Raw genomic sequence first — 26,967 nt, 5'->3', positions numbered from 1 at the left:
AGCTTAGTAAAATAGAGGGCTGTAGGTAAGCCTAGTAATTTCTAAGGTAGCGACATGTTCGGCACAACTTTGTAGGCCAAAGGGCCTGTTTTGTGTGTAGGGTTTCTATGTTCTATGATACTCCAATCTTCTACATGAGCAAATTGGGTGAGTTGGTAAGGTAATATACAGTATTGCACCTGAGTCCGAGGGGAGAGTGAGGAAAGGGGAGGCTGAGGGGAGAACATGAGGAGAGACCAAGGGTAGGGGGTGTTGGGGTGAGACCGAGGGGAAGAGGTAGTTAGGGTGAAGCTGAGGGTACAGGGAGGGGGACACCCAGGGGAGGAGGTGGTAGGGAAGGACCGAGGGGAGATGTGGTTAGTGAGAGACCAAGGAAAGAGGATGGGGAGGTTGGGAAAGTCCAAGGGGAGAAGCAGATAGCGAGAGAGATGGGAGAGGGAAGTAGGGAAAGAGAAGGGAGAGAAAGGTTGGAAGAAGCCGAGGGGTGAAGAAATAAGGGAGGCGAGGGTGAGGTTGTGCTGTCCGAGGGGAGGTGGAGATAGAGAGAGGGAGGCCAAGGGAGGAGGGTGGCCGAGTGATCTAGGGTAGATGGAGTTAAGGAGGGGAGAGAGGGGGTAGGGAGAGACCGAGGGGTGAGGAAGAGATCGAGGTGCGAGGGAGGTAGGGAGAGACTGAGGGGAGAGGAAGGTCGTGAAAGTCAGAGTGGAGATGAAGGTAGAGACAGACTGGAGGGAGGGAGATGGAGAATTGAATTGACTTTATTTCTTACATCCTTCACATTCACGTGAGAAAAAATTCTTTAGATTAGGTTAGATTAGATTATGAGGACACGCAGTCCTCATTTATTGTCATTTAGTAATGCATGCATTAAGAAATGATACAATGTTTCTCCAGAATTATATCACAGAAACACAAGACAAACTGACTGAAAAACTGACCAAAAACCACATAATTATAACATATAGTTACAACAGTGCAAAGCAATACCGTAATTTGATGAAGAACAGACCATGGGCATGGTAAAAGTCTCAAAGTCTCTCGACAGTCCCATCATCTCACGCAGATGGTAGAAGGAAGGAAAAAAACTCTTCCTGCCATGAGCTTCCAGTGTCGCAACCTTGTCGATGCAGCATCCTGGAAGCACCCGACCACAGCCGACTCTCGAGTCCGTCTGAAAACTCCGAGCCTCCGACCAGCTCTCCGACACAGAGCACCATCTCTGCCGAGCGCTTCGACCCCGACCCCGGCAATAGGCAAAGCCGAGGGTTTGGGGCCTTCCCCTCCGGAGATTCTCGATCGCACAGTAGCAGCGGCAGCGAAGCGGGCATTTCAGAAGTTTCTCCAGATGTTCCTCCGTACTCTCACGGCTGTCTCCATCAAATCAGGATTGTGCACGGCCCCCTAGTTAACACATACGATATCATTGGGAACGTCCACGTGCGCTGCATCGCGCCGCCATCTTCTCCTCCCTCCTCCTTACGTTATGTCTCTGTCTGAAGGGGCAATGTGCAATATATAGTAATTTGTAATAAAGAGTATGTTCAACAGGACAGTCAATATAACGTAGAAATACAGCTGTATTGGCAAGAATTATTCGGTCTGATGGCCTGGTGGAAGAAGCTGTCCGAGAGCCTTTTGGTCCTGGTTTTTATGCTGCGGTACTGTTTCCTGGATGGTAGTAGCTGGAACAGTTTGTGGTTGGGGTGACTCGGGTCCCCAATGATCCTTTAGGCCCCTTTAACACACCTGTCACTATAAATGTCCTGAATAGTGGGAAGTTCACATCTACAGATGTGCTGGGATGTCCGCACCACTCTCTGCAGAGTCCTGCGATCGAGGGAAGTACAGTTCCCATACCAGGCAGTGATGCAGCCAGTCAGGATGCTCTCAATTGTGCCCCTGTAGAAAGTCCTTATGATTTGTGGGTCCATACCAAACTTCTTCAACCATCTGAGGTGAAAGAGGCACTTACCTACTGCCCACCGTGGTGTAATAATATGTACAACAGGACAGTCGATATAACATAGAAATACAGCTGTATCAGTGTGAATTAATCAGTCTGATGGCCTGGTGGAAGAAGCTGTCCCGGGGCCTATTGGTCCTGGCTTTTATGCTGTGGTACTGTTTCCCAGATGGTAGTAGCTGGAACAGTTTGTGGTTGGGGTGACTCGGGTCCTCAATGATCCTTTAGGCCCTTTTAACACACCTGTCACTATAAATGTCCTGAATAGTGGGAAGTTCACATCTACAGATGTGCTGGGATGTCCGCACCACTCTCTGCAGAGTCCTGCGATCGAGGGAAGGAAGTACAGTTCCCATACCAGGCAGTGATGCAGCCAGTCAGGATGCTCTCAATTTTGCCCCTGTAGAAAGTTCTTAGGATTTGTGTGTCCATACCAAACTTCTTCAATTGTCTGAGGTGAAAGAGATGCTTACTTTCTGCCTATGTCAATTACAAACACAGGAGATTCTGCAGATGCTGAAAATCTGCAGAAAATGCTGGAGAAACTCAGCAGGTCTGGCAGCATCCATGGTGAGGAATGAACAGTGGACATTTTGTGCTGAGACCTTTCATCAGGACTGGAAGAGATGAGGGGAGAAATCGAAATAAGAAGGTGGGGGAAGAGAAGCAGTACAGGCTGGGAGGTGATAGGTGGAGCCAGGCGAGGGGGAAGGTGAGTGAGTGGGGGGGTGAAGTGAGAGGCTGGGAGGTGATGGGTGGAAAACGTAAAGGGCTGAAGAGACCCAAAACGTTGACTCTTTATTTTCCTCCATAGATGCTGCCTGAGCTGCTGTGCTCCCCAGTATTTTGTGTGTCCTATACACAGCCCAGTGCAGAATGTTTTGTCAGGGGTTTATCCCACTCCCTAATTCATCCTTTGGGTTTTATTCAACTCCTATCTACAAAACACTCAATTCCCTGGAGGACCCACCATCCCAGGAAAACCCCCCTGTACCCATAGTGATCACATTCTCCATCTCTACATGATGGTCACCCCAGCAGAGGGACAGACATTCAGTTTGGGCAGAGCCCTTGACTGCCTGGACCCACGAATGGCCATCTTGGCCAGGTCCAGGAACAAGCCCACCAGTAGATTCTCTGAGCATCCCAACCCCTCCGTACTGGGTGACCATATATCAGGAGCACAGGGCTGAAGTACAACCAAAACGTGAGCAGCAGCCCCTTCAGATACTCAAACAGGGGCTGCAACCTCTCACACTTCATATAAACATTGTACCCTGACTCCTCCCGGCCTCACAAAGGACAGGTGAACCGGGTGTCTGTGAAACGGGTCAAAAATCTATTGCACGGCACAGGGGAAAAGTTCACTCAACTTCACTCACCCCGTCATTGAAATGTTCCCACAACCTATGGACTCACTTTCAAGGACTCTTCATCTCATGATCTTGATATTTATTGCTTATTTATTTATCATTATTATTTCTTCTTTTTGTATTTGCGCAGTTTGTTGTCTTCTGCACTCTGGTTGAATGGCCTAACTGGTCGGTCTTTCATTCATTCTGTTGTGGTTATTATTCTATAGATTTATTGAGTATGCCCACAAGAAAATGAATCTCCGGGTTGTATATGGTGACATATCTGTAATTTGACAATAAATTTACTCTGAACTTTGGAGTGCACCTTATGCTAAATGTCAATCTTCTGCAATATATTTTATAATTTGTTAATTTATTTGTGGCAATACTACGTGATGTGCTGTTGTGAGTTATATGTACTGTGTTGTGCACCTTGGTCCGGAGGAAGGTTGTTTTGTTTGGCAGGATACGTGTATACGGTTGAATTTGAAAGTCCATTTAATCAGTGACAGTAAATTTTTTGTGACGAGGAACAAGAGCCACATATCTCTTCACTACAATTAATGAAAAAGAACACAATAGAAACTTGGGATGTTTTCTCTGGAGCATTGGAGGCTGAGGGGAGATCAGATAGAGGTTTATAACATCTGAGAGGCAGAGATAGAGTGGACAGAGAGTATCTCTTTCCCAGGGTTGAAATGTCATATACCAGAGAGCAGGCATTGAAGGTGAGAGGGGGTAGGTTCAAGAGGGATGTGAGAGGTAAGTTTTTTCCTCAGAGAGTGGTGGATGCCTGAATGTGCTGCCTGGTCTGGTGGTAGATGCAAATACATTCGAGGCTTTTAAGAGACACTTTGACAGGCACTTTGATGTGAGGAAGATGTAGGGATGTGAACATTGTGTAGGTAGGAGGGAAAAGCTCAAAGTAAAGTCAAAGTAAATTTTATTATCAGAGTACATGTATCCCCACATACAACCCTGAGATTCATTTTCCTGCGGGCATTTGCAGCAAATGTGTAGAATAGTAACTATAACAGGATCAATGAAAGATCAAGTAGATTGCAGAAGGTGCAAACTGTGCAAATGCAAATATAAATAAATAGCAATAAATAACGAGAACATGAAATAACAAGATAAAGTCCTTAAAGTGAGATCGTTAGTTGTGGGAACATCTGAAGGGATTAGTGTTTGGGTGTTTCTGATTTGTTTTTTATCTGGTTCAGCACAACATTGTGGGCCGAAGGGCCTGTTTCTGTGCTGTACTGTTCTATGTTCCATGTACTAGAACACAGAATCAGAATCAGGTTCATTATCACTGACAAATGTCATGAATTTTGTTGTTTTGCAGCAGCAGTACAGAGCAATACACAAGTTACAGTAACAAATATATACAAAATAAATATGTAGTGTAGAAAGAGAGCAAAAATAGTGGGGTAATGTTCATGGGTTCACTGTCCGTTCAGAAATCTGATGGTGGAGGGAACAAGCTGTTCCTGAAATGTTGAATGTGTGTCTTCAGGCTCCTGTACCTCCTCTCTGATGGTGGTAATGAGAAGAGGGCATGTCCTGGGTGGTGGGGGTCCTGACTGATGGATACTGCCTTTTTAATTTCTATTGCACATTTGTTGCTTGTCAGTCTTTGTCTATGCGTAGTTTTTCATTGATTCTGTTGTATTTTTTGTTTCACTGTGAATGCCGGGAAGAAACTGAATCTCAGGGTATTATATAGTAATATGTAGCTACACACTCACACACACACACACACACACACACACACACACACACACAAAATGAATCCCCTTAAAGTCGAGGAGCAACACCTTATATTCCTTCTGCGTAGCCTTCAACCTAATGGTACGAATATCAATTTCTCCTTCCGGTGAACAAAATTCTCCTCCCCCTTCGTCTCTTCCCCAATGTGACCTTTTACTACTTAGCACAAAACTATTACTTCCCCCTGGGTCCCCTCCTCCTGCCATTTCTCCGATTGTCCACTCTCCTCTCTGATCAGATTCTTTCTTCTCCAGCCCTCGACCTTTCCCACCCACTTGGACTCACCTATCACCTTCCAGCTAGCCTCCCTCCCCGCCACCATTTAGTTCAGGATTGGGGTTGTGGTTGGCAGAGAAAGAGGGTGGGGATGTGAGCTGTACATTAACACTGAACATCGTTCTGTCCCTCAGTCACAGACTCCACACTCGGTGATCCGTGTGTAACCCACACCGTCCTGGATCAGCCCTGGAGGAGCACGGATTGTTCCAACACTGAGTGTACCGGTGGACAATGGATGAGTGATGTAAATCTTGAAGTAGGATGGTACAGATTTAACAGGTAAAGTGAGGAGATGATCACTGAGAAACTGGACACAGATGGGAATGTAAACAGGGGAACAAGGGGTGTGCGAATGGGAAATGCAGGGAGACCGGGATCATCAGTGACTGCACTGAGATGGGGAGTAAATACAGGGAGAGGGGAGATCCCACATTCTCTGGGCAGAGACAAGGGGGAGGTACAACAAAGAGGGAATTCCCAGGATTGGGGATGATTGACCAGAGACAGGGTACGGACAGGGTGAGTGCAATTTCCCATGTCTCTCTGAGTGAATAAACTCCCTCAGATCAGAGACTGACTCTCTGATTGTTGTTTCAGTTCTGGAGGATGGAAGATTCCCGAGACGGTCGTTCTACAGTATCGCTGTTCTGGGTACTACCCAGGCTGGTTAAACGGTAGGGTCCGAGTTTACATCAGTGGGGCTCGGGTATTTTTGGAGAATGTCACAATAACAACCTGAATCTCTTCAGTGGGCCCAGCATGGACACAGAACCCCATCTCCTTGAGAGGTCTCCCCACAGTCACTCAGACTGCTCTACGGTCCTGTATCGTCATGGAGTCCGGTAGAGGAGTGCCAACTTCCTGGAGTTGGGTTACAGAACTGATCTGCCCACTGACCCCATTCTGGAGGAGTTTCAATGACCCCAGACACATTTCAGTGTTGGGGCAATCTCCAGGGAGTCGGGGAAGTCTGCAGACATTATCATTCACCCATCAGTGGGACAAATTAATGGTTGCCATGGTGACGTAGCGGTTAGTGCGTCACTATCTCAGCTCAGGGTGTCGGAGTTCAGAGTTCAATTCCAGTGTCATCTGTGAGGAGTCTCTGTCCGTCCTCCCCATGGAATGCATGGGTTTTTCCCGGGTTCTCTGGTCTCCTCCCACAGTCCAAAGACGTACCGGTTGGGTTCATTGGCCATTGTAAATTGTCCCATTATTAGGATTGGGTTAATTGGGGTTGTTGGGGTGTCATGGGTCAAAGGGTCAGAAATGCCGACTCCACCCTTTATTGCTAAATAAATCAATAATTTAGTTTACTTAACATTCTGTTCAGTTGTGGATAAAATGTATGAAAATATGAATAATCCTGGAACATTCAGACCAGTGAGTCTCAGGTCATTGGTGGGGAACCTAGTGGAGAGGATTTATGATCATTTGGAAGATTGAGGGTGAGTTAGGGACAGTGAACCTTTCTTTGTGTGGGGCAAGTTGTGACTTAGTAACTTGCTGGAGTGTTTCGAGGGGTTGACAGATGATTGATGAAGGTAGAGCTGTGGATGTTGTCCTCAAGAACTTTAGACCATAAGTTTATCAGACAAAGGAGCAGTATTCAGCTATTTGGCCTTTGAGTCTGCAACACCATTCCATCATGGCTGTTTCATTTAATCCCATTCTAATGCCTTCTCCCTGTAACATTTGACACTCTCATGATTCAGGAACCTGTCAACCTCAGTTTTAAATATACCCAATTTTGTGGCTTCCACAGCCGTCTGTGGCAATGAATTCCATAGAATCACTTCCCTCTGGCTAAAGAAATTCGTCCTCATCTCTGATCTAGAGGGAGGCTCTTGTGTTGTGAGGCTGTGCCCTCTGGTCCCAGACTCCCCCGCTATAGGAAACATCCTCTGCATGTCCACTCTATCTAGTCCTTTCAATATTCGATAGGTTTCAATGAGATCCCCCAGACGTTTGACAAGGTCCCTCATGGGAGGCTCATTCAGAAGATTAAGGTGCTGCTGCGGGGAGGGTGGGGTGGAGAGGGAGAGGGCAGCAGCTCAGTGCTGACTGAGGCTGGACCGGACCATGGGTTGTGAACCACTGATTTACAGTGGGTCCTGATCCACATTCCCTGCTGTACTGTGGGACCGGGTACATTTTACAGTGTTTATAAATCTCATTCCAGGTCCCCATCCCAACGTGGGAGAGGGGGAGGTGACCAGGACCATCTGCTTCACCGGGACTCGATACACCTGTTACTGGAGGCGGGAGATCAAGGTGAAAAACTGCTCCGGTTACTTTGTGTATTGGCTGTGGAACGCACCCTCGAGCAATGCTATGTACTGTACAGGTAGGTCACCGTTCCCCAGTGACACAGTAGTGTAGTTGTTGTGGGGAAACTCTGGGACATCCTGAGTCACCAACACACACTATGGGCCGAGTTTTCCACTCGGCTGCCCTGCCTGTGGTCTGTGATCACCTTTCCCGTATCCCCCTTCACACCTGGGTCAGAATGAAACTGCCCAGTCTGACCTGAGACAGAGATCATAGAACACAGAACAGTACAGCACAGCACAGGCCCTTCGACCCACAATGTTGTGTCAGCTGCTGGGAGAGTGTCTACCCATCCCCTGGAGTGAGGGAGTGTGAGACTGACAGGAAATGGAGGGAGCAGTGGTGAGAGGTAGGGGAGGGAGGGAGTGATGTACCAACAGGAGAAGGAATTAGAGAGGGAGCGATGGGAGAGGGTGCACGGGAGAGACTGTGTGAATTGGGAGGGTGACAGCGATGGAAGAGGGACTTAGGGAGAGAACGAGGGGAGCAGGGTTTCGCAAGACACCCAGGGGAGAGGGAGGTAGAGAGACACTGAGGTGTTGAGGAGGTAGGGAGAGACCGAAGGCTAAGGGAGGTAGGGAGAGACTGAGGGTATAGGGAGTTTTGGAGAGTCCAAGGGGAACAGGAGAGATGGAGAGACTGAGAGAGAACAAGGGCAGAGGGATGGAGGGAGAGATGGAGGAAGAGAGACATCGAGGGGAGAGGGCGTGAGAGAGATTCTGCGAGGATTAGTATTTAGGGTGAGATCGAGGGGAGAAGGCGATAGGGAGACACTGGCAGAGAATAGTAGGGTGAGACCGAGGGCAGAGGGAGTCTGGATGAGACCAGGAGGATAGGAAGGGACCGAGAGGAGAGGGAGATAGGGTGAAATGGAGAGGAGAGGGAGGTTGGGACCCCGATAGGAGTGGCATTTGGGGAGAGTCTGAGTGACAAGGAGATTGGGGAGAGACCAAGAGTAGAAGGAGGAAAGCAGATCACGGGGCGAGCAAGTTAGGGAGAGACCGAGGGGTGGGGTGGGAGGGACAGGCCAAAGGGAGAATCAGGTAGTGTGAGAATGAGTTGGAGATGGAGTTCGGGAGTAACTGAGAGGAGGTGGAGGTAGGGAGAGTCCGAGGGGAGGGGGAGGGAGGGAGCGTCCGAGGGGAGGGAGAGGTAGGGAGGGTCCGAGGGGAGGGGGACATCAAGATTCATTTGTTGCAGGAATACTCAGTAACACTAATAGCCATAGTAAAATCAGTGAAAGACTGCACCAACAGGGACGACAGCCAGTGTTTATAGAGAACAAACTGAGTAAATACAAAAAGACAGAAAAATGATAAATAATAATAATGATAAATAAATTAAATATTGAGAACATGAGATGAAGAGTCCAGGAAAGTGAGTCCGTAGGTTGTGGGATCAGTTCAGTGATGAACAAGTGAAGTTGAGTGAAGTTATCCACACTGGTTCGAGAGCCTGATGGTTGACGGTAATAACTCTTCCTGAACCTGGTGGTGTGGGTGCTGAGGCTCCAGTACCTCTTTCCTGATGGCAGCAGTGAGAAGAGAGCATGGCCTGGGTAGTGTGGGTCCTTGATGATGGATGCTGCTTTCCTGTGACAGAACAGACCGTGTGGATATGGGGAGAGCTTTACCTGTGATGGACAGGGTCAAACCCACTACTTTGTGAAAGATTTTCTGCTCAAGGGCATCAGTGTTTCCTTTCCAGGCAGTGAAGCAGCCAGTCAATATACTCTCCACCACACATCTCAGGAAGTTTGTCAAAGTATCAGATGTCACGCTGAATCTTCACTGAATTCTGAGGAAGTCGAGGTGCTGCCCTGCTTTCTTTGTCATTGCACTGATGTGCTGGGCCCAGGTCAGATCCTCTGAAATGATAACACCGAGGAAGTTAAAGTTGTTGATCCTCTCCACCCCTGATCCCTCGATGAGGACTGGCTCATGGATCTCTGGTTTCCTTCTCCTGAAGTCAATGATCAGCTCCTCGCCAAAAGAGCATTGAGCTCATATGGAAGTGAAGCATCACTGCCATTCTTGATGTGCGGTTTCGCCTTGTGGGAAGTGAAGGCCTGCAAACCCTGGCAGAGCTGATTGGATTCAGATTTCTGGATCATTGGGACCTTTTTTGGGGCAGGAGTGACCTGTACAAAAAGGACGGGTTGCACTTGAATCCCACGGGACCAATATCCTGGCAGGGAGATTTGCTAAGGCTACTGGGGAGAGTTTAAACTAGGATTGCTGGGTGGGAACCAAACTGAAGAGACAGAGGAAGAGGCGGTTGGCTCACAAATAGAGAAAGCTTGGAGACAGTGCGATGGTTTGAGATGTGTCTACTTTAATGCAAGGAGTATTATGAACAAAGCGGATGAGCTGAGAGCATGGATCAGTACTTGGAGCTACGATGTTGTGTCCATTACAGAGACTTGGATGGCTCAGGGGCAGGAATGGTTACTTAGAGTGCCAGGCTTTAGATGTTTCAGAAAGTACAGGAAGGGAGGCAAAAGAGGTGGGGGCATGGCACTGTTGATCAGAGATAATCGTGTTACGGCTGCAGAAAAGGAAGAAGACATGGAAGGATTGTCTACGGAGTCTCTGTGGGTGGAAGTTAGGAACAGGAAGGGGTCAATAAATCTACTGGCTGTTTTTTAGAGACCATCTAATAGTAACAGGGACATCGAGGAGCAGATAGGGAGACAAATTCTGGAAAGGTATAATAATAACAGGGTTGTCGTGGTGGGAGATTTTAATTTCCCAAATATCGATTGGCTTGTCCCTAGAGCGAGGGGTTAAGATGGGGTGGAGTTGTTAGGTATGTTAAAGAAGGTTTCTTGACACAATATGTAGATAAGCCTACAAGAGGAGAGACTGTACTTGATTTGGTATTGGGAAATGAACCTGGTCAGGTGTCAGGTCTCTCAGTGGGAGAGCATTTTGGAGATGATGATCACAATTCTGTCTCCTTTACCATAGCATTGGAGAGGGATAGGACCAGACAAGTCAGGAAAGCTTTTAATTGGAGTAAGGGGAAATATGAGTCTATCAGGCAGGAACTTGGAAACATAAATTGGGAATAGATGTTGTCAGGGAAATGTATGGAAGAAATTTGGCAAATGTTCAGGGAATATTTGTGGAATTCTGCAAAGGTATGTTCCAATGAGACATGGAAAGGATGATAGGGTACAGGAACTGTGGTGTATAAAGGCTGTTGTATATCTAGTCAAGAAGAAAAGAAGAGCTTATGAAAGGTTCAGAAAACTAGGTAATGATAGAGATCTAGAAGATTATAAGGCTAGTGAGAAGGAGCTTAAGAAAGAAATTAAGAGAGCCAGAAGAGGCCATCAGTCGGCTTTGGCAGACAGGATTAAGAAAAACCTTAAGGCATCCCATAAGTATGTGAAGAGCAAGAGGATAAGACGTGAGAGAATAGGACCGATCAAGTGTGACATTGGAAAAGTGTGTATGGAACTGGAGGAGATAGAAGAGGTACTTAATGAATACTTAGCTTCAGTATTCACTACGGAAAAGGATCTTGGCGATTGTAGGGATGACTTACAGTGGACTGAAAAGCTTGAGCATGTAGATATTAAGAAAGGGGATGTGCTGGAGCTTTTGGAAAGCATCAAGTTGGATAAGTCACTGGGACCGGACGAGATGTGCCCCAGGCTACTGTGGGAGGCGAGGGAGGAGATTGTTGAGTCTCTGGTGATGATCTTTGCATCATCAATGAGAACAGGAGAGGTTCCAGAGGATTAAAAGATTGCAGATGTTGTTCCATTATTCAAGAAAGGGAGTAGAGATAGCCCAGGAAACTGTAGACCAGTGCATCTTACTTCAGTGGTTAGCAAATTGATGGAGAAGATCGTGAGAGGCAGGATTTATGAACATTTGGAGAGGCATAATGTGATTAGGAATAGTCAGCATGGCTTTGTCAAAGGCAGGTCGTGCATTATGAGCCTGATTTTAATTTTTTGAGGATGTGACTAAACACATTGATGAAGGAAGTGCAGTAGATGTAGTGTATACGGCAAGGCATTTGACAAGGTACCCCATGTAAGGTTTATTGAGAAAGTAAGGAGGCATGTGATCCAAGGGGACATTGCTTTGTGGATCCAGAACTGGCTTGCCTACAGAAGGCAAAGAGTAGTTGTAGATGGGTCATATTGTGCGTGGAGGTCGGTGAGCGGTGGTGTGCCTTAGGGATCTGTTTTGGGACCCCTGCTCTTCGTGATTTTTATAAATTACCTGGATGAGGAAGTGGAGGGATGGGTTAGTAAATTTGCTGATAACACAGAGGTTGAGGGTGTTGTCGATAGTGTGGCGGGCTGTCAGAGGTTACAGTGGGACATTGATAGGATGCAAAACTGGGCTGAGAAGTGGCAGATGGAGTTCAACCCATACAAGTGTGAGGTGGTTCATTTTGGTAGGTCAAATATGATGGCAGAATATAGTATTAATGGTAAGACTCTTGGCAGTGTGGAGGATCACAGGGATCTTGGGGTCCGAGTCTATAGGTCACTGAAAGCAGCTGTGCAGGTTGACTCTGTGGTTAAGAAGACATATGGTGTATTGGCCTTCATCAATCGTGGGATTGAGTTTAAGAGCCGAGAGGTAATGTTGCAGTTATATAGGACCCTGGTCAGACCCCACTTGGAGTCCTGTGCTCAGTTCTGGTTCCCTCACTACAGGAAGGATGTGGAAACCATAGAAAGGGTGCAGAGGAGATTTACAAGGATGTTGCCTGGATTGGGGAGCGTGCCTTACGAGAATAGGTTGAGTGAACTTGGCCTTTTCTCCTTGGAGAGACGGAGGATGAGATGTGACCTGATAGAGGTGTATAAGATGATGAGAGGCATTGATCGTGTGGATAGTCAGAGACTTTTTCCCAGGGCTGGAATGGCTAGCACGAGAGGGCACAGGTTTAAGGTGCTTGGAAGTAGGTACAGAGGAGATGTCAGGAGTAAGTTTTTACGCAGAGAGTGGTGATTGCGTGGAATGGGCTGCCGGCAATGGTGTTGGAAGCGGATACAATAGGGTCTTTCAAGAGACTCCTGGACAGGTACATGGAGCTCAAAAAAATAGAGGGTTACAGGTTATTCGAGGTAATCTCTCAGGTAAGGACAAGTTTGGCCCAGCTTTATTGGCTGAATGACCTGTATTGTGCTGTAGGTTTTCTATATTTCTAGAGCTGAGTAGGTTAAAATATTGACACAACAGTGTGGGCTGAAGCACCTGTACTGTGTTGTAGAGTTCGATGTTCCATGTGTCATAGTGTGCCAGTGAACGAGTGGGAAGGCTTTGGCTAAACAGCCAGAGGTACAGATAAGAAGAGGGAAGCTCTTTGTTTTAGGACAGAGTATTTAGGAAGGAATGCTCCTCCTGTCAGATGTGAGAATTCAGGTTACCTGACTGTTTCCCTGATGACTACATCTGTTGGAAGTGCACCCAACTTCAGGAACTGACTGACTGGGTCACGGAGCTGGAGTTGGGTGCAATTAGGATCATCCGGGATGCTGAAGATATCCAAGATGAGATATTTGAAGAGGTGGTCATACCCAGACAGCAGATGGGTGACCATCAGGAGAGATGAGGGGATTAGGAAGTCAGTGCAGGGTTCCCCTGTGGCCATTTCCGCTTCCAGCAATCCCCTCACCTCATCACAAGACACTTTACAATGCCCAATTAAACTGCCAACTGGTACTCCTTTGGATTCTGGGAGGAAACCGGAGCACCCGGAGGAAACCCACTTGGTCACGGGGAGAACGTACAAACTCCTCACCGGCAGTGGTGGGAATTGAACCCGGGTCACTGGTAATGTAAAGAGTTGTGTGAACCACTGTGCTACCTTGCTGTCCCCTGGGTATTAGCCACTTCCTGGGAAAAAGTCTCTGGTTGATCACCCGATCTATGCCTCTTACCATCTTGTTCCTCTCTATCAACTCACCTCTCATCCTCCTTCACTCCAAAGAGAAAAGCCCGAGCTCACTCAGTGGAGTTTGATAAGAGATCAATCCAGGCAGCATCCTGATAAATCTCCTCTGTTCCCTCTCTGAAACATTCACATCCTTCCTTCACTGATGTGAGCAGAACCACCAAACCCTGATCTGCCCTGGCACACCAGGGGACCACGCGGAGATTGTGAAGGTGGAGGGTGGAAGGGATTGGAGAAGAGTGAAGGAGAATGGAGGGATAGGAAGAGACAGACTGGGGTGGAGGCAAGTGGGAAAGCGGAGAGAAGGGGACAATGGGATGGGCAGCAGAGGGAGACTGGAAATGGGGTTGGAAGAAAGATCTGGTGTGTGGGATGAAGAGAGGGGACTGGAAGGAGCCATAGTTGGGGAGTGGGGCATTTTCTGCAAGTTTCTGTCTAAGCCACACACCACCGTGCCTTGGAAATACATTGCTGCTCCTTCAGTGTCACTGGGTCAAAACCCTGGAACTCCAGAACATCATTGTGGGTGTCCCCACACATCAAGGATTGGAACAGGCCATCACCACCACCTTCTCAAGGGAACCTCTGGAGGGGTAGTTATACACTGGCTCAGTCTCTGAAACTCACGTCCCTTTAATGAATAAATAAAATTACTGGTGCCCAGGGGTTGCTGAGGGTGGAAGTGCAGATGGGGGTTGTGGTTGGCCGAGAAAGAGGATGGGGAACGTGAGCTGTACATTAACACTGAACATCGTTCTGTCCCTCTGTCACAGACTCCGCACTTGGTGATCCGTGTGTAACCCACACCGTCCTGGATCAGCCCTGGAGGAGCACGAATTGTTCCAACACTGTGTGTACCGGTGGATATTGGATGGATGATGGAAATCTTGAAGTGGGATGGTACAGATTTAACAGGTAAATTGAGGAGATAATCACTGAGAAACTGGACACAGAAGGGGAATGTAAACAGGGAAACAAGGGGTGTGTGAAGGGGAAATGCAGGGAGACCAGGATCATCAGTGACTACACTGAGATGGGGAGTGAATACAGGGAGAGGGGAGATCCCACATTCTCAGGGTAGAGACAAGGGGGAGGTACAACCGAGAGGGAATTCCCAGGATTGGGAATTATTGACCAGAGACAGGGTACAGACAGGGTGAGTACAATTTCCCATATCTCTCTGAGTGAACAAACTCCCTCAGATCAAGGACTGACTCTCTGATTGTTGTTTCAGTTCCGGAGGATGGAAGATTCCCGAGACGGTTGTTCCGGAGTATCGCTGTTCTGGGTACTACCCAGGCTGGTTAAACGGTAGGTTCAGAGTTTACATCAGTGGGGCTCGGTTATCTTTGGGGAGGGTCACAATAACAACCTGAATCTCTTCAGAGGGCCCCAGCATGGACACAGAACCCCATCTCACTGAGAGGTCTCCCACGGTCACTCAGACCGCCCTATGGTCCTGTATCGTCATGAAGTCCGGTGTAGGAGTGCCAACTTCCTGGAGTTGGGTTACAGAACTGATCTGCCCACTGACCCCATTCTGGATACGACCTGGAGGAGCTTCAATGAACCCAGACTCATTTCAGTGGTGGGGCAATCTCCAGGGAGTTGGGGGAGTCTGCAGACGTCATCGTTCACCAATTAGTGGGATTAATTAATGGTTGCCATGGTAACGTAGTGGTTAGTACATTGCTTTTACATCTTGGAGCGTTGAATTTCAGAGTTCAACTTCAGTGTCATCTGTTAGGAGTCTCTGTCCGTCAAAGCCATTGATTTTCCCCAAGTTCTTCCCACAGACCCAAGTCGTACTGGGTAAATTAATTAGTCATTGTAAATTGTCCCATGATGAGGATCAGGTTAATTGGGGTTGTCGAGGGTTGTTGGGGTGTCATGGGTCAAAGGGTCAGAAAGGCTGACTGCACCCATTATCACTAAATAAATAAATAATTTAATTTACTTAACATTCTCTTCAATTGTGGAGAAAATGTCTGGAAATATGAATAATCCTGGAACATACAGACCAGTGAGCCTCAGGTCATTGGTGGGGAAGCAAGTGGAGAGGATTCTTATGGACAGGACATGATCATTTGGAAGATTGAGGGTAAATTAAGAACAGTGAACCTTTCTTTGTGCGCGGCAAATTGTGACTTAGTAACTTGCTGGAGTATTTCGAGGGGTTAATAGAGGTGATTGATGAAGGTAGAGCTGTGGATGTTGTCTTCAAAGACTTTAGAGCATAAATTTATCAGACAAAGGAGCAGTATTCAGCTATTTGGCCTTTGAGTCTGCAACACCATTCCATCATGGCTGATTCATTTTCCCTCTTAATCCCATTCTAATGCCTTCTGCCTGTAACATTTGATACTCTCATAATTCAAGAACTTGTCAACCTCAGTTTTAAATACACCAAATTTTGTGGCTTCCACAGCCGTCTGTGGCAATGAATTCCACAGAATCACTGCCCTCTGGCTAAAGAAATTCATCCTCATCTCTGATCTAGAGTGACGCTCTTGTGTTGTGAGGCTGTGCCCTCTGGTCCCAGACTCCCCCGCTATAGGAAACATCCTCTGCATGTCCACTCTATCTAGTCCTTTCAATATTCAATGTGTTTCAATGCGATCACCAGACGTTTGACAAGGTCCCTCATGGGAGGCTCATTCAGAAGATTAAGGTGCTGCTGTGGGGAGGGTGGGGTGGAGAGGGAGCGGGCAGCAGCTCAGTGCTGACTGAGGCCGGACCGGACCGTGGGTTGTGAACCACTGATTTACAGTGGGTCCTGATCCACATTCCCTGCTGTACTGTGGAACCGGGTACATTTTACAGTGTTTATAAATCTCATTCCAGGTCCCCATCCCAACGTGGGAGAGGGGGAGGTGATCAGGACCGTCTGCTTCACCCACAGTATATACACCTGTTACTGGAGCCAAGAGATCAAGGTGAAAAACTGCTCCCGTTACTTTGTGTATTGGCTGTGGAACGCACCCTCGAGCAATGCTGTGTACTGTACAGGTGGGTCACCCTTCCCCAGTGACACAGCAGTGTGGTAGTTGTGGGGAAATTCTGAGATATTCTGAGTCACCAACACACACAATGGGCTGAGTTTTCCAGTCGGCTGCCCTGCCCGTGGTCTGTGATCACCTTTCCCGTATCCCCCTTCACACCTGGGTCAGAATGAAACTGCCCAGTCTGACCTGAGACAGAGATCATAGGACACAGAACAGTACAGCACAGCACAGGCCCTTCAGCCCACAATGTTGTGTCAGCTGCCGGGAGAGTGTCTACCCATCCCCTGGAGTGAGGGAGGGTGAGACTGACAGGAAATGGAGAGAGCAGTGGTGAGAGTGAGGGAAGAGGGGGAGTGACGTATCAAGTGGAGAGGGAGACAGTGAGAGTCCGAGGGGAGGGGCAGATTGGGAGAGGCCCAGGTAGGGGAAGGTAGGCAGAGGCAGAGGGGAAGGGGAGGCAAGGAGAGGCCGAGGGGAGTGAGAGGTAGCTGAGAAGCCGAAGGGATGGAAAGACAGGAAGGGGGAGAAAGTGAGAGGCTGAGGGGAGTGGCAGATAGGAAGAGACCAAGATGAGGTGGAGACAGTGATAGCCGAGGGGAGGGGGAGACGGAGAGACCGAGGGGATGGGGAGACAGTGAGAGGCCGCGGAGTTGGGGGCCAGGGAGAGGACGAGGGGAGTGGGAGACAGTGATACACTGACGGCAGGGGGAGACGGAGATGCTGAAAGGGAGGGGCCGAGCTGCGAGTGAGACTCTTGGCAATGTGGAGGATCAGAGCCGGCTTGGGGTCCGAGTCCATAGGACACTCAAAGCTGCTGCGCAGGTTGACTCTGTGGTTAAGAAGGCATGCTGAGCATTGGCCTTCATCAATCGTGGGATTGAGTTCAAGAGCCGAGAGGTAATGTTGCAGCTATATAGGACCCCGGTCAGACCCCACTTGGAGTACGGTACTCAGTTCTGGTTCCCTCACTACAAGAAGGATGTGGAAACCATAGAAAGGGTGCAGAGCAGATTTACAAGGATGTTGCCTGGATTGGGGAGCATGCCTTATGAGAATAGGTTGAGTAAACTCTGCCTTTTCTCCTTGGAGCAGCGGAGGATGAGAGGTGACCTGATAGAGGTGTGTAGATAATGAGAGGCATTGATCATGTGGATAGTCAGGGGCCTTTTCCCAGGGCTGGAATGGCTAGCACGAGAGGTCACAGTTTTAAGGTGCTTGGAAGTGGGTACAGAGGAGATGTCAGGAGTAAGTTTTTTACGCAGAGAGTGGTGAGTTTGTGGAATGGGCTGCCAGCGACGGTGGTGGAGGCAGATACGATCGGGTCTTTCAAGAGCCTCCTGGACAGTTACATGGAGCTCAAAAAAGTAGTGGGCTATGGTTAATCCTAGGTAATCTCTAAGGTAAGGACATGTTCCGCCCAGCTTTATTGGCTGAAGGACCTGTATTGTGCTGTGGGTTTTCTATATTTCTAGACCTGAGTAGGTTAAAATATTGACACAACAGTGTGGGCTGAAGGACCTGTATTGAGTATTTAGGAAGGAATTCTCCTCCTGTGAGATGTGGGAATTCAGGTTACCTGACTGTTTCCCTGATGACTACATCTGTGGGAAATGCACCCAACTTCAGCGCCTGACTGACCGGGTCACGGAGCTGGAGTTGCGTGCAATTAGGATCATCCAGGATGCTGAAGTTATCCAAGATGAGATATTTGAAGAGATGGTCACACCCGGACAGCAGATGGGTGACCAGGAGAGATGAGGGGATTAGGAAGTCAGTGCAGGGTTCCCCTGTGGACATTCCTGCTTCCAGCAATCCCCCTATTTATCCCCTCACCTCATCACAAGACATTTTACAATGCCCAGTTAAACTGCCAACTGGTACTCCTTTGGACTGTGGGAGGAAACCGGAGCACCCGGAGGAAACCCATGTGGTCACGGGGAGAACGTAGAAACTCCTCACCGGCAGTGGTGGGAGTTGAACCCGGGGTGCTGGTAATGTAAAGAGTTGTGTGAACTACTGTGCTACCTTGCTGTCCCCTGGGTATTAGCCACTTCCTGGAAAATGTATCTGGTTGTTCACCCGGTCGAAGCCTCTTACCATCTTGTACCCCTCTATCAAGTCACCTCTCATCCTCCTTCACTCCAAAGAGAAAAGCCCGAGCTCACTCAGTTGAGTTTGATAAGAGATCAATCCAGGCAGCATCCTGATAAATCTCCTCTGTACCCTCTCTGAAACATTCACATCCTTCCTTCACTGATGTGAGCAGAACCACCAAACCCTGATCTGCCCTGGCACACCGGGGGACCACGCGGAGATTGTAAAGGTGGAGGGTGGAAGGGATTGGAGAAGCGTGAAGGAGAATGGAGGGATAGGAAGAGACAGACTGTGGTGGAGGCAAGTGGGAAAGTGGAGAGAAGGGGACAACGGGATGGGCAGCAGAGGGAGACTGGAAATGGAGTTGGAAGAAAGATCTGGTGTATGGGATGAAGAGAGGGGACTGGAAGGAGCCATAGTTGGGGAGTGGGGCATTTTCTGCAAGTTTCTGTCTAAGCCACACACCACCGTGCCTTGGAAATACATTGCTGCTCCTTCAGTGTCACTGGGTCAAAACCCTGGAACTCCAGAATATCATTGTGGGTGTCCCCACACATCAAGGATTGGAACAGGCCACAACCACCATCTCAAGGGAACCTCTGGAGGGGCAGTTATACACTGGCTCAGCCTCTGAAACTCACGTCCCTTTAATGAATAAATAAAATTGCTGGTGCCCAGGGGTTGCTGAGGGTGGAAGTGCAGATGGTGGTTGTGGTTGGCAGAGAAAGAGGATGGGGAACGTGAGCTGTACATTAACACTGAACATCGTTCTGTCCCTCAGTCATAGACTCCACACTCGGTGATCCGTGTGTAGCCCACACCGTCCTGGATCAGACCTGGAGGAGCACAGATTGTTCTAACACTGTGTGTACCGGTGGACAATGGATGGATGATGGAAATCTTGAAGTGGGATGGTACAGATTTAACAGGTAAAGTGAGGAGATAATCTCTGAGAAACTGGACACAGAAGGGGAATGTAAACAGGGGAACAAGGGGTGTGTGAATGGGAAATGCAGGGAGACCGGGATCATCAGTGACTACACTGAGATGGGGAGTAAATACAGGGAGAGGGGAGATCCCACATTCTCAGGGTAGAGACAAGGGGGAGGTACAACAGAGAGGGAATTCCCAGGATTGGGGTGTTATTGACCGGAGACAGGGTGAGTGTAATTTCCCATGTCTCTCTGAGTGATTAAACTCCCTCAGATCAGGGACTGACTCTCTGATTGTTGTTTCAGTTCCGGAGGATGGAAGATTCCCGAGACGGTCGTTCCGGAGTATCGCTGCTCCGGGTACTACCCAGGCTGGTTAAACGGTAGAGTCAGAGTTTACATCAGTGGGGCTTGGTTATTTTTGGGGAGTGTCACAATAACAACCCGAATCTCTTCACAGGATCCTAGCATGGACACAGAACCCCATCTCACTGAGAGGTCTCCCCACAGTCACTCAGACCGCTCTATGGTCCTGTATCGTCATGGAGTCCGGTGGAGGAGTGCCAACTTCCTGGAGTTGGGTTACAGAACTGATCTGCCCACTGACCCCATTCTGGATACGACCCGGAGGAGTTTCAATGACCCCAGACTCATTTCAGTGGTGGGGCAATCTCCAGGGAGTTGGGGGAGTCTGCAGCATCATCGTTCACCAATTAGTGGGATAAATTAATGGTTGCCATGGTAATGTAGTGGTTAGTGCATCACTATCACAGCTCGGGGTGTCGGAGTTCAGAGTTCAATTCCAGCGTCATCTGTAAGGAGCCTCTGTCCATCCTCCCCATAGAATGCATGGGTTTACCCTGGGTTCTCCGGTTTCCTCCCACAGTCCAAAGATGTACCAGGTGGGTTCATCGGTCATTGCAATTGTCCCATGATGACGATCGTGTTAATTGGTGTTGTCGAGGGTTGTTGGGGTCTCATGGGTCAAAGGGTCAGAAAGGCCGACTCCACCCTTTATCGCTAAATAAATCAGTAATTTACTTTACTTAACGTTGTCTTCAATTGTGGAGAAAATGTCTGGAAATATGAATAATCCTGGAATATACAGACCAGTCAGTCTCAGGTCATTGGTGGGGAAGCTAGTGGAGAGGATTTATGATCATTTGGAAGATTGAGGATGAATTAGGACGGTGAACCTTTCTTTGTGCACAGCAAATTGTGACTTAGTAACTTGCTTGACTATTTCGAGGGGTTGATAGAGGTGATTGATGAATGTAGAGCTGTGGATGTTGTCTTCAAGGACTTTAGAGCATAAATTTATAAGACAAAGGAGCTGTATTCAGCAATTTGGCCTTTGAGTCTGCAATACCATTCCATCATGGCTGATTCATTTTCCCTGTTAATCCCATTCTAATGCCTTCTCCCTCTAACATTTGATACTTTCATGATTTAAGAACCCGTCAACCTCAGATTGAAATATACCCAATGACGTGGCTCTCACAGCCATCTGTGGCAATGAATTCCACAGAATTGCTGTCCTCTGGCTCAAGAAATTCATCCTCATCTCCGATCTAGAGGGAGGTTTTTGTGTTGTGAGGCTGTGCCCTCTGGTCCCAGACTCCCCCACTATAGGAACCATCCTCTCCATGTCCACTCTATCTAGGCCTTTCAATATTCGATAGGTTTCAGCGAGATCCCCCAGACGTTTGACAAGGTCCCTCATGGGAGGCTCATTCAGAAGATTAAGGTGCTGCTGCGGGGAGGGTGGGGTGCAGAGGGAGAGGGCAGCAGCTCAGTGCTGACTGAGGCCGGACCGGACCGTGGGTTGTGAACTACTGATTTACAGTGGGTCCTGATTCACATTCTGCGCTGTACTGTGGGACTGGGTACATTTTACAGTGTTTATAAATCTCATTCCAGGTCCCCATCCCAACGTGGGAGAGGGGGAGGTGACCAGGACCGTCTGCTTCACCTGGGGTGGAAACACCTGTTACTGGAGACGGGAGATTAATGTGAAGAACTGCTCTGGTTACTTTGTGTATCGGCTGTGGCGTGTACCCTTGAGCAACGCTGTGTACTGTACAGGTAGGTCACCAGTGACACAGCAGTGTGGTAGTAGGATGTCCTGAGTCACCAACACACACCAGGGGCTGAGTTTTCCAGTCGGCTGCCCTGCCTGTGGTCTGTGATCACCTTTCCCGTATCCCCCTTCACACCTGGGTCAGAATGAAACTGCCCAGTCTGACCTGAGACAGAGATCATAGAACACAGAACAGTACAGCACAGCACAGGCCCTTCGGCTCACAGTGTTGTGTCAGCTGCCGGGAGAGTGTCTCCCCATCCCCTGGAGTGAGGGAGGGTGAGACTGACAGGAAATGGAGGGAGCAGTGGTGAGAGAGAGGGGAGAGGGGAGAGTGATGTACCAAGCGGAAAGGGAGATGGAGGGAGACCGAGGGGAGAGGAAGATAGGGAGAGGCCGAGTGGAGAGGGAAGACAGAGAGATGCCGAGGGGAGAAGGAAGATAGACAGATGCCAAGGGGAGAGGGAAGACAGAGAGATGCCGAGGGGAGAAGGAAGATAGACAGATGCCAAGGGGAGAGGGAAGACAGAGAGATGCCGAGGGGCGGGAGAGAAAGTGAGAACCTGAGGGGCGGGCAGATAGGGAGAGGCCCAGGTAGGGGATGATAGGGGGTGGCCGAGGTGACAGGGAGACGGGGAGGCCGTGGTGAGAGGGAGACAGTGATAGGGCAGAGGGAAGGGAGACAGGGAGACAATGATGGGAAGGGGAGAGAGGGAGAGTCCAAGGGGAGATGGAGGTAGGGTGAGGCCAAAGTGAGCGGCAGACAGAGAAAACCAGGAGCAGGCCAGATGGCGAGGCCGAGGGGATTCGAGTTAGAGAGATGCCGAGGGGATGGGAAGACAGAGAGGGGCAGAGGATAGTGGAAGACAGTGAGAGGCTGAGTGGAGGGGTAAATAGTTAGAGGCCCAGGTAGAGGAAGATAGGGAGAGGCCAAGGGGAGTGGGAGACAGGGAGATGTTGGGAAGGGGAGAGAGGAAGAGTCCAAGGGGAGATGGAGGTAGGGGAGACTCCGAGGGGATGTGAGTCAGGGAGAGGCCAAGCTGAGGAGGAGACAGGAAGTGGCTGAGGGGAGGGGTGCCGAGTGGAGAGGGAAATAGGGGAGAGGCCAAGGGAATGGGGAGACATGGAGAGGCCAAGGGTATGGCGAAAGAGGGGGAGGCGGAGAGAGGCCAGGGGGAGTGGGTGACGGGGAGAAGTCGATGGGTGGAGGAGTTAGTTGCCGAGTTGAGGGGGAGGTAGGGGAGAGGCCGAGGGAATGGGGAGACAGTGAGAGGCCGAGGATATGGGGGTCCAGGCAGAGGCCAAGGGGAGGGGAAGACGGTGATACGCTGAGGGCAGAGGGAAACGGAGACGCTGAAAGGGAGGGGCTGAGCAGCAAGGGAGACTTGGCAATGTGGAGAATCAGAGCGGGCTTGGGGTCCGAGTCCATAAGACACTCAAAGCTGCTGCGCAGGTTGACTCTGTGGTTCAGAAGGCATACGGAGCATTGGCCTTCATCAATTGTGCAATTGAGTTTAAGAGCCAAAAGCTAATGTTGCAGCTATATGGGACCCTGGTCAGACCCCACTGGAGTACTGTGCTCAGTTCTGGTCGCCTCACTACAGGAAGGATGTGGAAACCACAGAAAGGGTGCAGAGGAGATTTACAAGGATGTTGCCTGGATTGGGGAGCATGCCTTATGAGAATAGGTTGAGTGAACTTGGCCTTTTCTCCTTGGAGCGATGGAGGATGAGAGGGGACCTGATAGAGGTGTATAAGATGATGAGAGGCATTGATCGTGTGGATAGTCAGAGGCCTTTTCCCAGGGCTGGAATGGCTAGCATGAACGGGCACAGTTTTAAGGTGCTTGGAAGTAGGTACAGAGGAGATGTCAGGGGTAAGTTTTTTACGCAGAGAGTAGTGATTGGATGGAATGGGCTGCCAGCGACGGTGGTGGAGGCAGATACAATAGGGTCTTTTAAGAGACTCCTGGACAGGTTCCTGGAGCTCAAAAAAATAGAGGGCTATGGGTAATCCTAGGTAATCTCTCAGGTAAGGAGAAGTTCGGCCCAGCTTTATTGGCTGAACGACCTGTATTGTGCTGTAGGTTTTCTATGTTTCCAGAGCTGAGTAGGTTAAAATATTGACACAACAGTGTGGGCTGAAGGACCTGTACTGTGTTGTAGAGTTCGATGTTCCATGTGTCATAGTGTGCCAGTGAACGAGTGGGAAGGCTTTGGCTAAACAGCCAGAGGTACAGATAAGAAGAGGGAAACTCCTTTGTTTTAGTGCAGAGTATTTAGGAAGGAATGCTCCTCCTGTTAGATGTGGGAATTCAGGTTACCTGACTGTTGCAATCCTTGATGTGCCCTGATGACTGCATCTATGGGAAGTGCACCCAACTTCAGCGCCTGACTGACCGGGTCACGGAGCTGGAGTTGGATGTAATTAGGATCATCCGGGATGCTGAAGATATTATAGATGAGGATTTTGAAGAGGTGGTCACACCCGGACAGCAGATGGGTGACCATCAGGAGAGATGGGGATTAGGAAGTCAGTGCAGGGTTCCCCTGTGACCATTCCTGCTTCCAGCAATCCCCCTATTTATCCCCTCACCTCATCACAAGACATTTTACAATGCCCAATTAAACTGCCAACTGGTACTCCTTTGGACTGTGGGAGGAAACCGGAGCACCCGGAGGAAACCCACTTGGTCACGGGGAGAATGTACAAACTCCTTACAGGCAGTGGTGGGAATTGAACCCGGGTCCCTGGTAATGTAAAGAGTTGTGTGAACCACTGTGCTACCTTGCTGTCCCCTGGGCATTAGCCACTTCCTGGGAAAAAGTCTCTGGTTGTTCACCCGATCTATGCCTCTTACCACCTTGTACCCCTCTATCAAGTCACCTCTCATCCTCCTTCACTCCAAAGAGAAAAGCCCGAGCTCACTCAGTGGAGTTTGATAAGAGATCAATCCAGGCAGCATCCTGATAAATCTCCTCTGTACCCTCTCTGAAACATTCACATCCTTCCTTCACTAATGTGAGCAGAACCACTAAACCCTGATCTGCCCTGGCACACCAGGGGACCACGCGGAGATTGTGAAGGTGGAGGGTGGAAGGGATTGGAGAAGAGTGAAGGAGAATGGAGGGATAGGAAGAGACAGACTGGAGTGGAGGCAAGTGGGAAAGCGGAGAGTAGGGGACAACGGGATGGGCAGCAGAGGGAGACTGGAAATGGGGTTGGAAGAAAGATCTGGTGTATGGGATGAAGAGAGGGGACTGGAAGGAGCCATAGTTGGGGAGTGGGGCATTTTCTGCAAGTTTCTGTCCAAGACACACACCACCGTGCCTTGGAAATACATTGCTGCTCCTTCAGTGTCACTGGGTCAAAACCCTGGAACTCCAGAATATCATTGTGGGTGTCCCCACACATCAAGGATTGGAACAGGCCACAACCACCATCTCAAGGGAACCTCTGGAGGGGTAGTTATACACTGGCTCAGTCTCTGAAACTCACGTCCCTTTAATGAATAAATAAAATTACTGGTGCCCAGGGGTTGCTGAGGGTGGAAGTGCAGATGGTGGTTGTGGTTGGCCGAGAAAGAGGATGGGGAACGTGAGTTGTACATTAACACTGAACATCGTTCTGTCCCTCTGTCACAGACTCCGCACTTGGTGATCCGTGTGTAACCCACACCGTCCTGGATCAGCCCTGGAGGAGCACGAATTGTTCCAACACTGTGTGTACCGGTGGATATTGGATGGATGATGGAAATCTTGAAGTGGGATGGTACAGATTTAACAGGTAAATTGAGGAGATAATCACTGAGAAACTGGACACAGAAGGGGAATGTAAACAGGGAAACAAGGGGTGTGTGAAGGGGAAATGCAGGGAGACCAGGATCATCAGTGACTACACTGAGATGGGGAGTGAATACAGGGAGAGGGGAGATCCCACATTCTCAGGGTAGAGACAAGGGGGAGGTACAACCGAGAGGGAATTCCCAGGATTGGGAATTATTGACCAGAGACAGGGTACAGACAGGGTGAGTACAATTTCCCATATCTCTCTGAGTGAACAAACTCCCTCAGATCAAGGACTGACTCTCTGATTGTTGTTTCAGTTCCGGAGGATGGAAGATTCCCGAGACGGTTGTTCCGGAGTATCGCTGTTCTGGGTACTACCCAGGCTGGTTAAACGGTAGGTTCAGAGTTTACATCAGTGGGGCTCGGTTATCTTTGGGGAGGGTCACAATAACAACCTGAATCTCTTCAGAGGGCCCCAGCATGGACACAGAACCCCATCTCACTGAGAGGTCTCCCACGGTCACTCAGACCGCCCTATGGTCCTGTATCGTCATGAAGTCCGGTGTAGGAGTGCCAACTTCCTGGAGTTGGGTTACAGAACTGATCTGCCCACTGACCCCATTCTGGATACGACCTGGAGGAGCTTCAATGAACCCAGACTCATTTCAGTGGTGGGGCAATCTCCAGGGAGTTGGGGGAGTCTGCAGACGTCATCGTTCACCAATTAGTGGGATTAATTAATGGTTGCCATGGTAACGTAGTGGTTAGTACATTGCTTTTACATCTTGGAGCGTTGAATTTCAGAGTTCAACTTCAGTGTCATCTGTTAGGAGTCTCTGTCCGTCAAAGCCATTGATTTTCCCCAAGTTCTTCCCACAGACCCAAGTCGTACTGGGTAAATTAATTAGTCATTGTAAATTGTCCCATGATGAGGATCAGGTTAATTGGGGTTGTCGAGGGTTGTTGGGGTGTCATGGGTCAAAGGGTCAGAAAGGCCGACTGCACCCATTATCACTAAATAAATAAATAATTTAATTTACTTAACATTCTCTTCAATTGTGGAGAAAATGTCTGGAAATATGAATAATCCTGGAACATACAGACCAGTGAGCCTCAGGTCATTGGTGGGGAAGCAAGTGGAGAGGATTTGTGATCATTTGGAAGATTGAGGGTAAATTAAGAACAGTGAACCTTTCTTTGTGTGGGGCAAATTGTGACTTATAACTTGCTGGAGTATTTCGAGGGGTTAATAGAGGTGATTGATGAAGGTAGAGCTGTGGATGTTGTCTTCAAAGACTTTAGAGCATAAATTTATCAGACAAAGGAGCAGTATTCAGCTATTTGGCCTTTGAGTCTGCAACACCATTCCATCATGGCTGATTCATTTTCCCTCTTAATCCCATTCTAATGCCTTCTGCCTGTAACATTTGATACTCTCA

The 26,967-nt window shown here is 48.9% G+C and overlaps 1 protein-coding gene across 1 annotated transcript in view; it reads left to right on the top strand.

The window, feature by feature from the left end:
- LOC134339928 (uncharacterized) overlaps positions 1 to 26,967 on the top strand; it is a 67,071-nt gene that overhangs the window by 29,144 nt on the left and 10,960 nt on the right. Inside the window, exons 4-14 of the mRNA XM_063036715.1 lie at positions 5,502 to 5,649; positions 5,968 to 6,044; positions 7,553 to 7,717; positions 14,403 to 14,544; positions 14,864 to 14,940; positions 16,474 to 16,638; positions 19,510 to 19,657; positions 19,967 to 20,043; positions 21,581 to 21,745; positions 25,385 to 25,526; positions 25,846 to 25,922. Coding sequence (XP_062892785.1) covers positions 5,502 to 5,649; positions 5,968 to 6,044; positions 7,553 to 7,717; positions 14,403 to 14,544; positions 14,864 to 14,940; positions 16,474 to 16,638; positions 19,510 to 19,657; positions 19,967 to 20,043; positions 21,581 to 21,745; positions 25,385 to 25,526; positions 25,846 to 25,922 — 1,383 coding nt within the window. The remainder of the gene's footprint in view (positions 1 to 5,501; positions 5,650 to 5,967; positions 6,045 to 7,552; positions 7,718 to 14,402; positions 14,545 to 14,863; positions 14,941 to 16,473; positions 16,639 to 19,509; positions 19,658 to 19,966; positions 20,044 to 21,580; positions 21,746 to 25,384; positions 25,527 to 25,845; positions 25,923 to 26,967) is intronic.

Source organism: Mobula hypostoma, chromosome 31 (assembly GCF_963921235.1).
Source record: "Mobula hypostoma chromosome 31, sMobHyp1.1, whole genome shotgun sequence".
NCBI lineage: Eukaryota > Metazoa > Chordata > Chondrichthyes > Myliobatiformes > Myliobatidae > Mobula > Mobula hypostoma.
The sequence above is the reverse complement of the archived record's forward strand: the minus strand, read 5'-3'. Positions and strand labels throughout refer to the sequence as shown.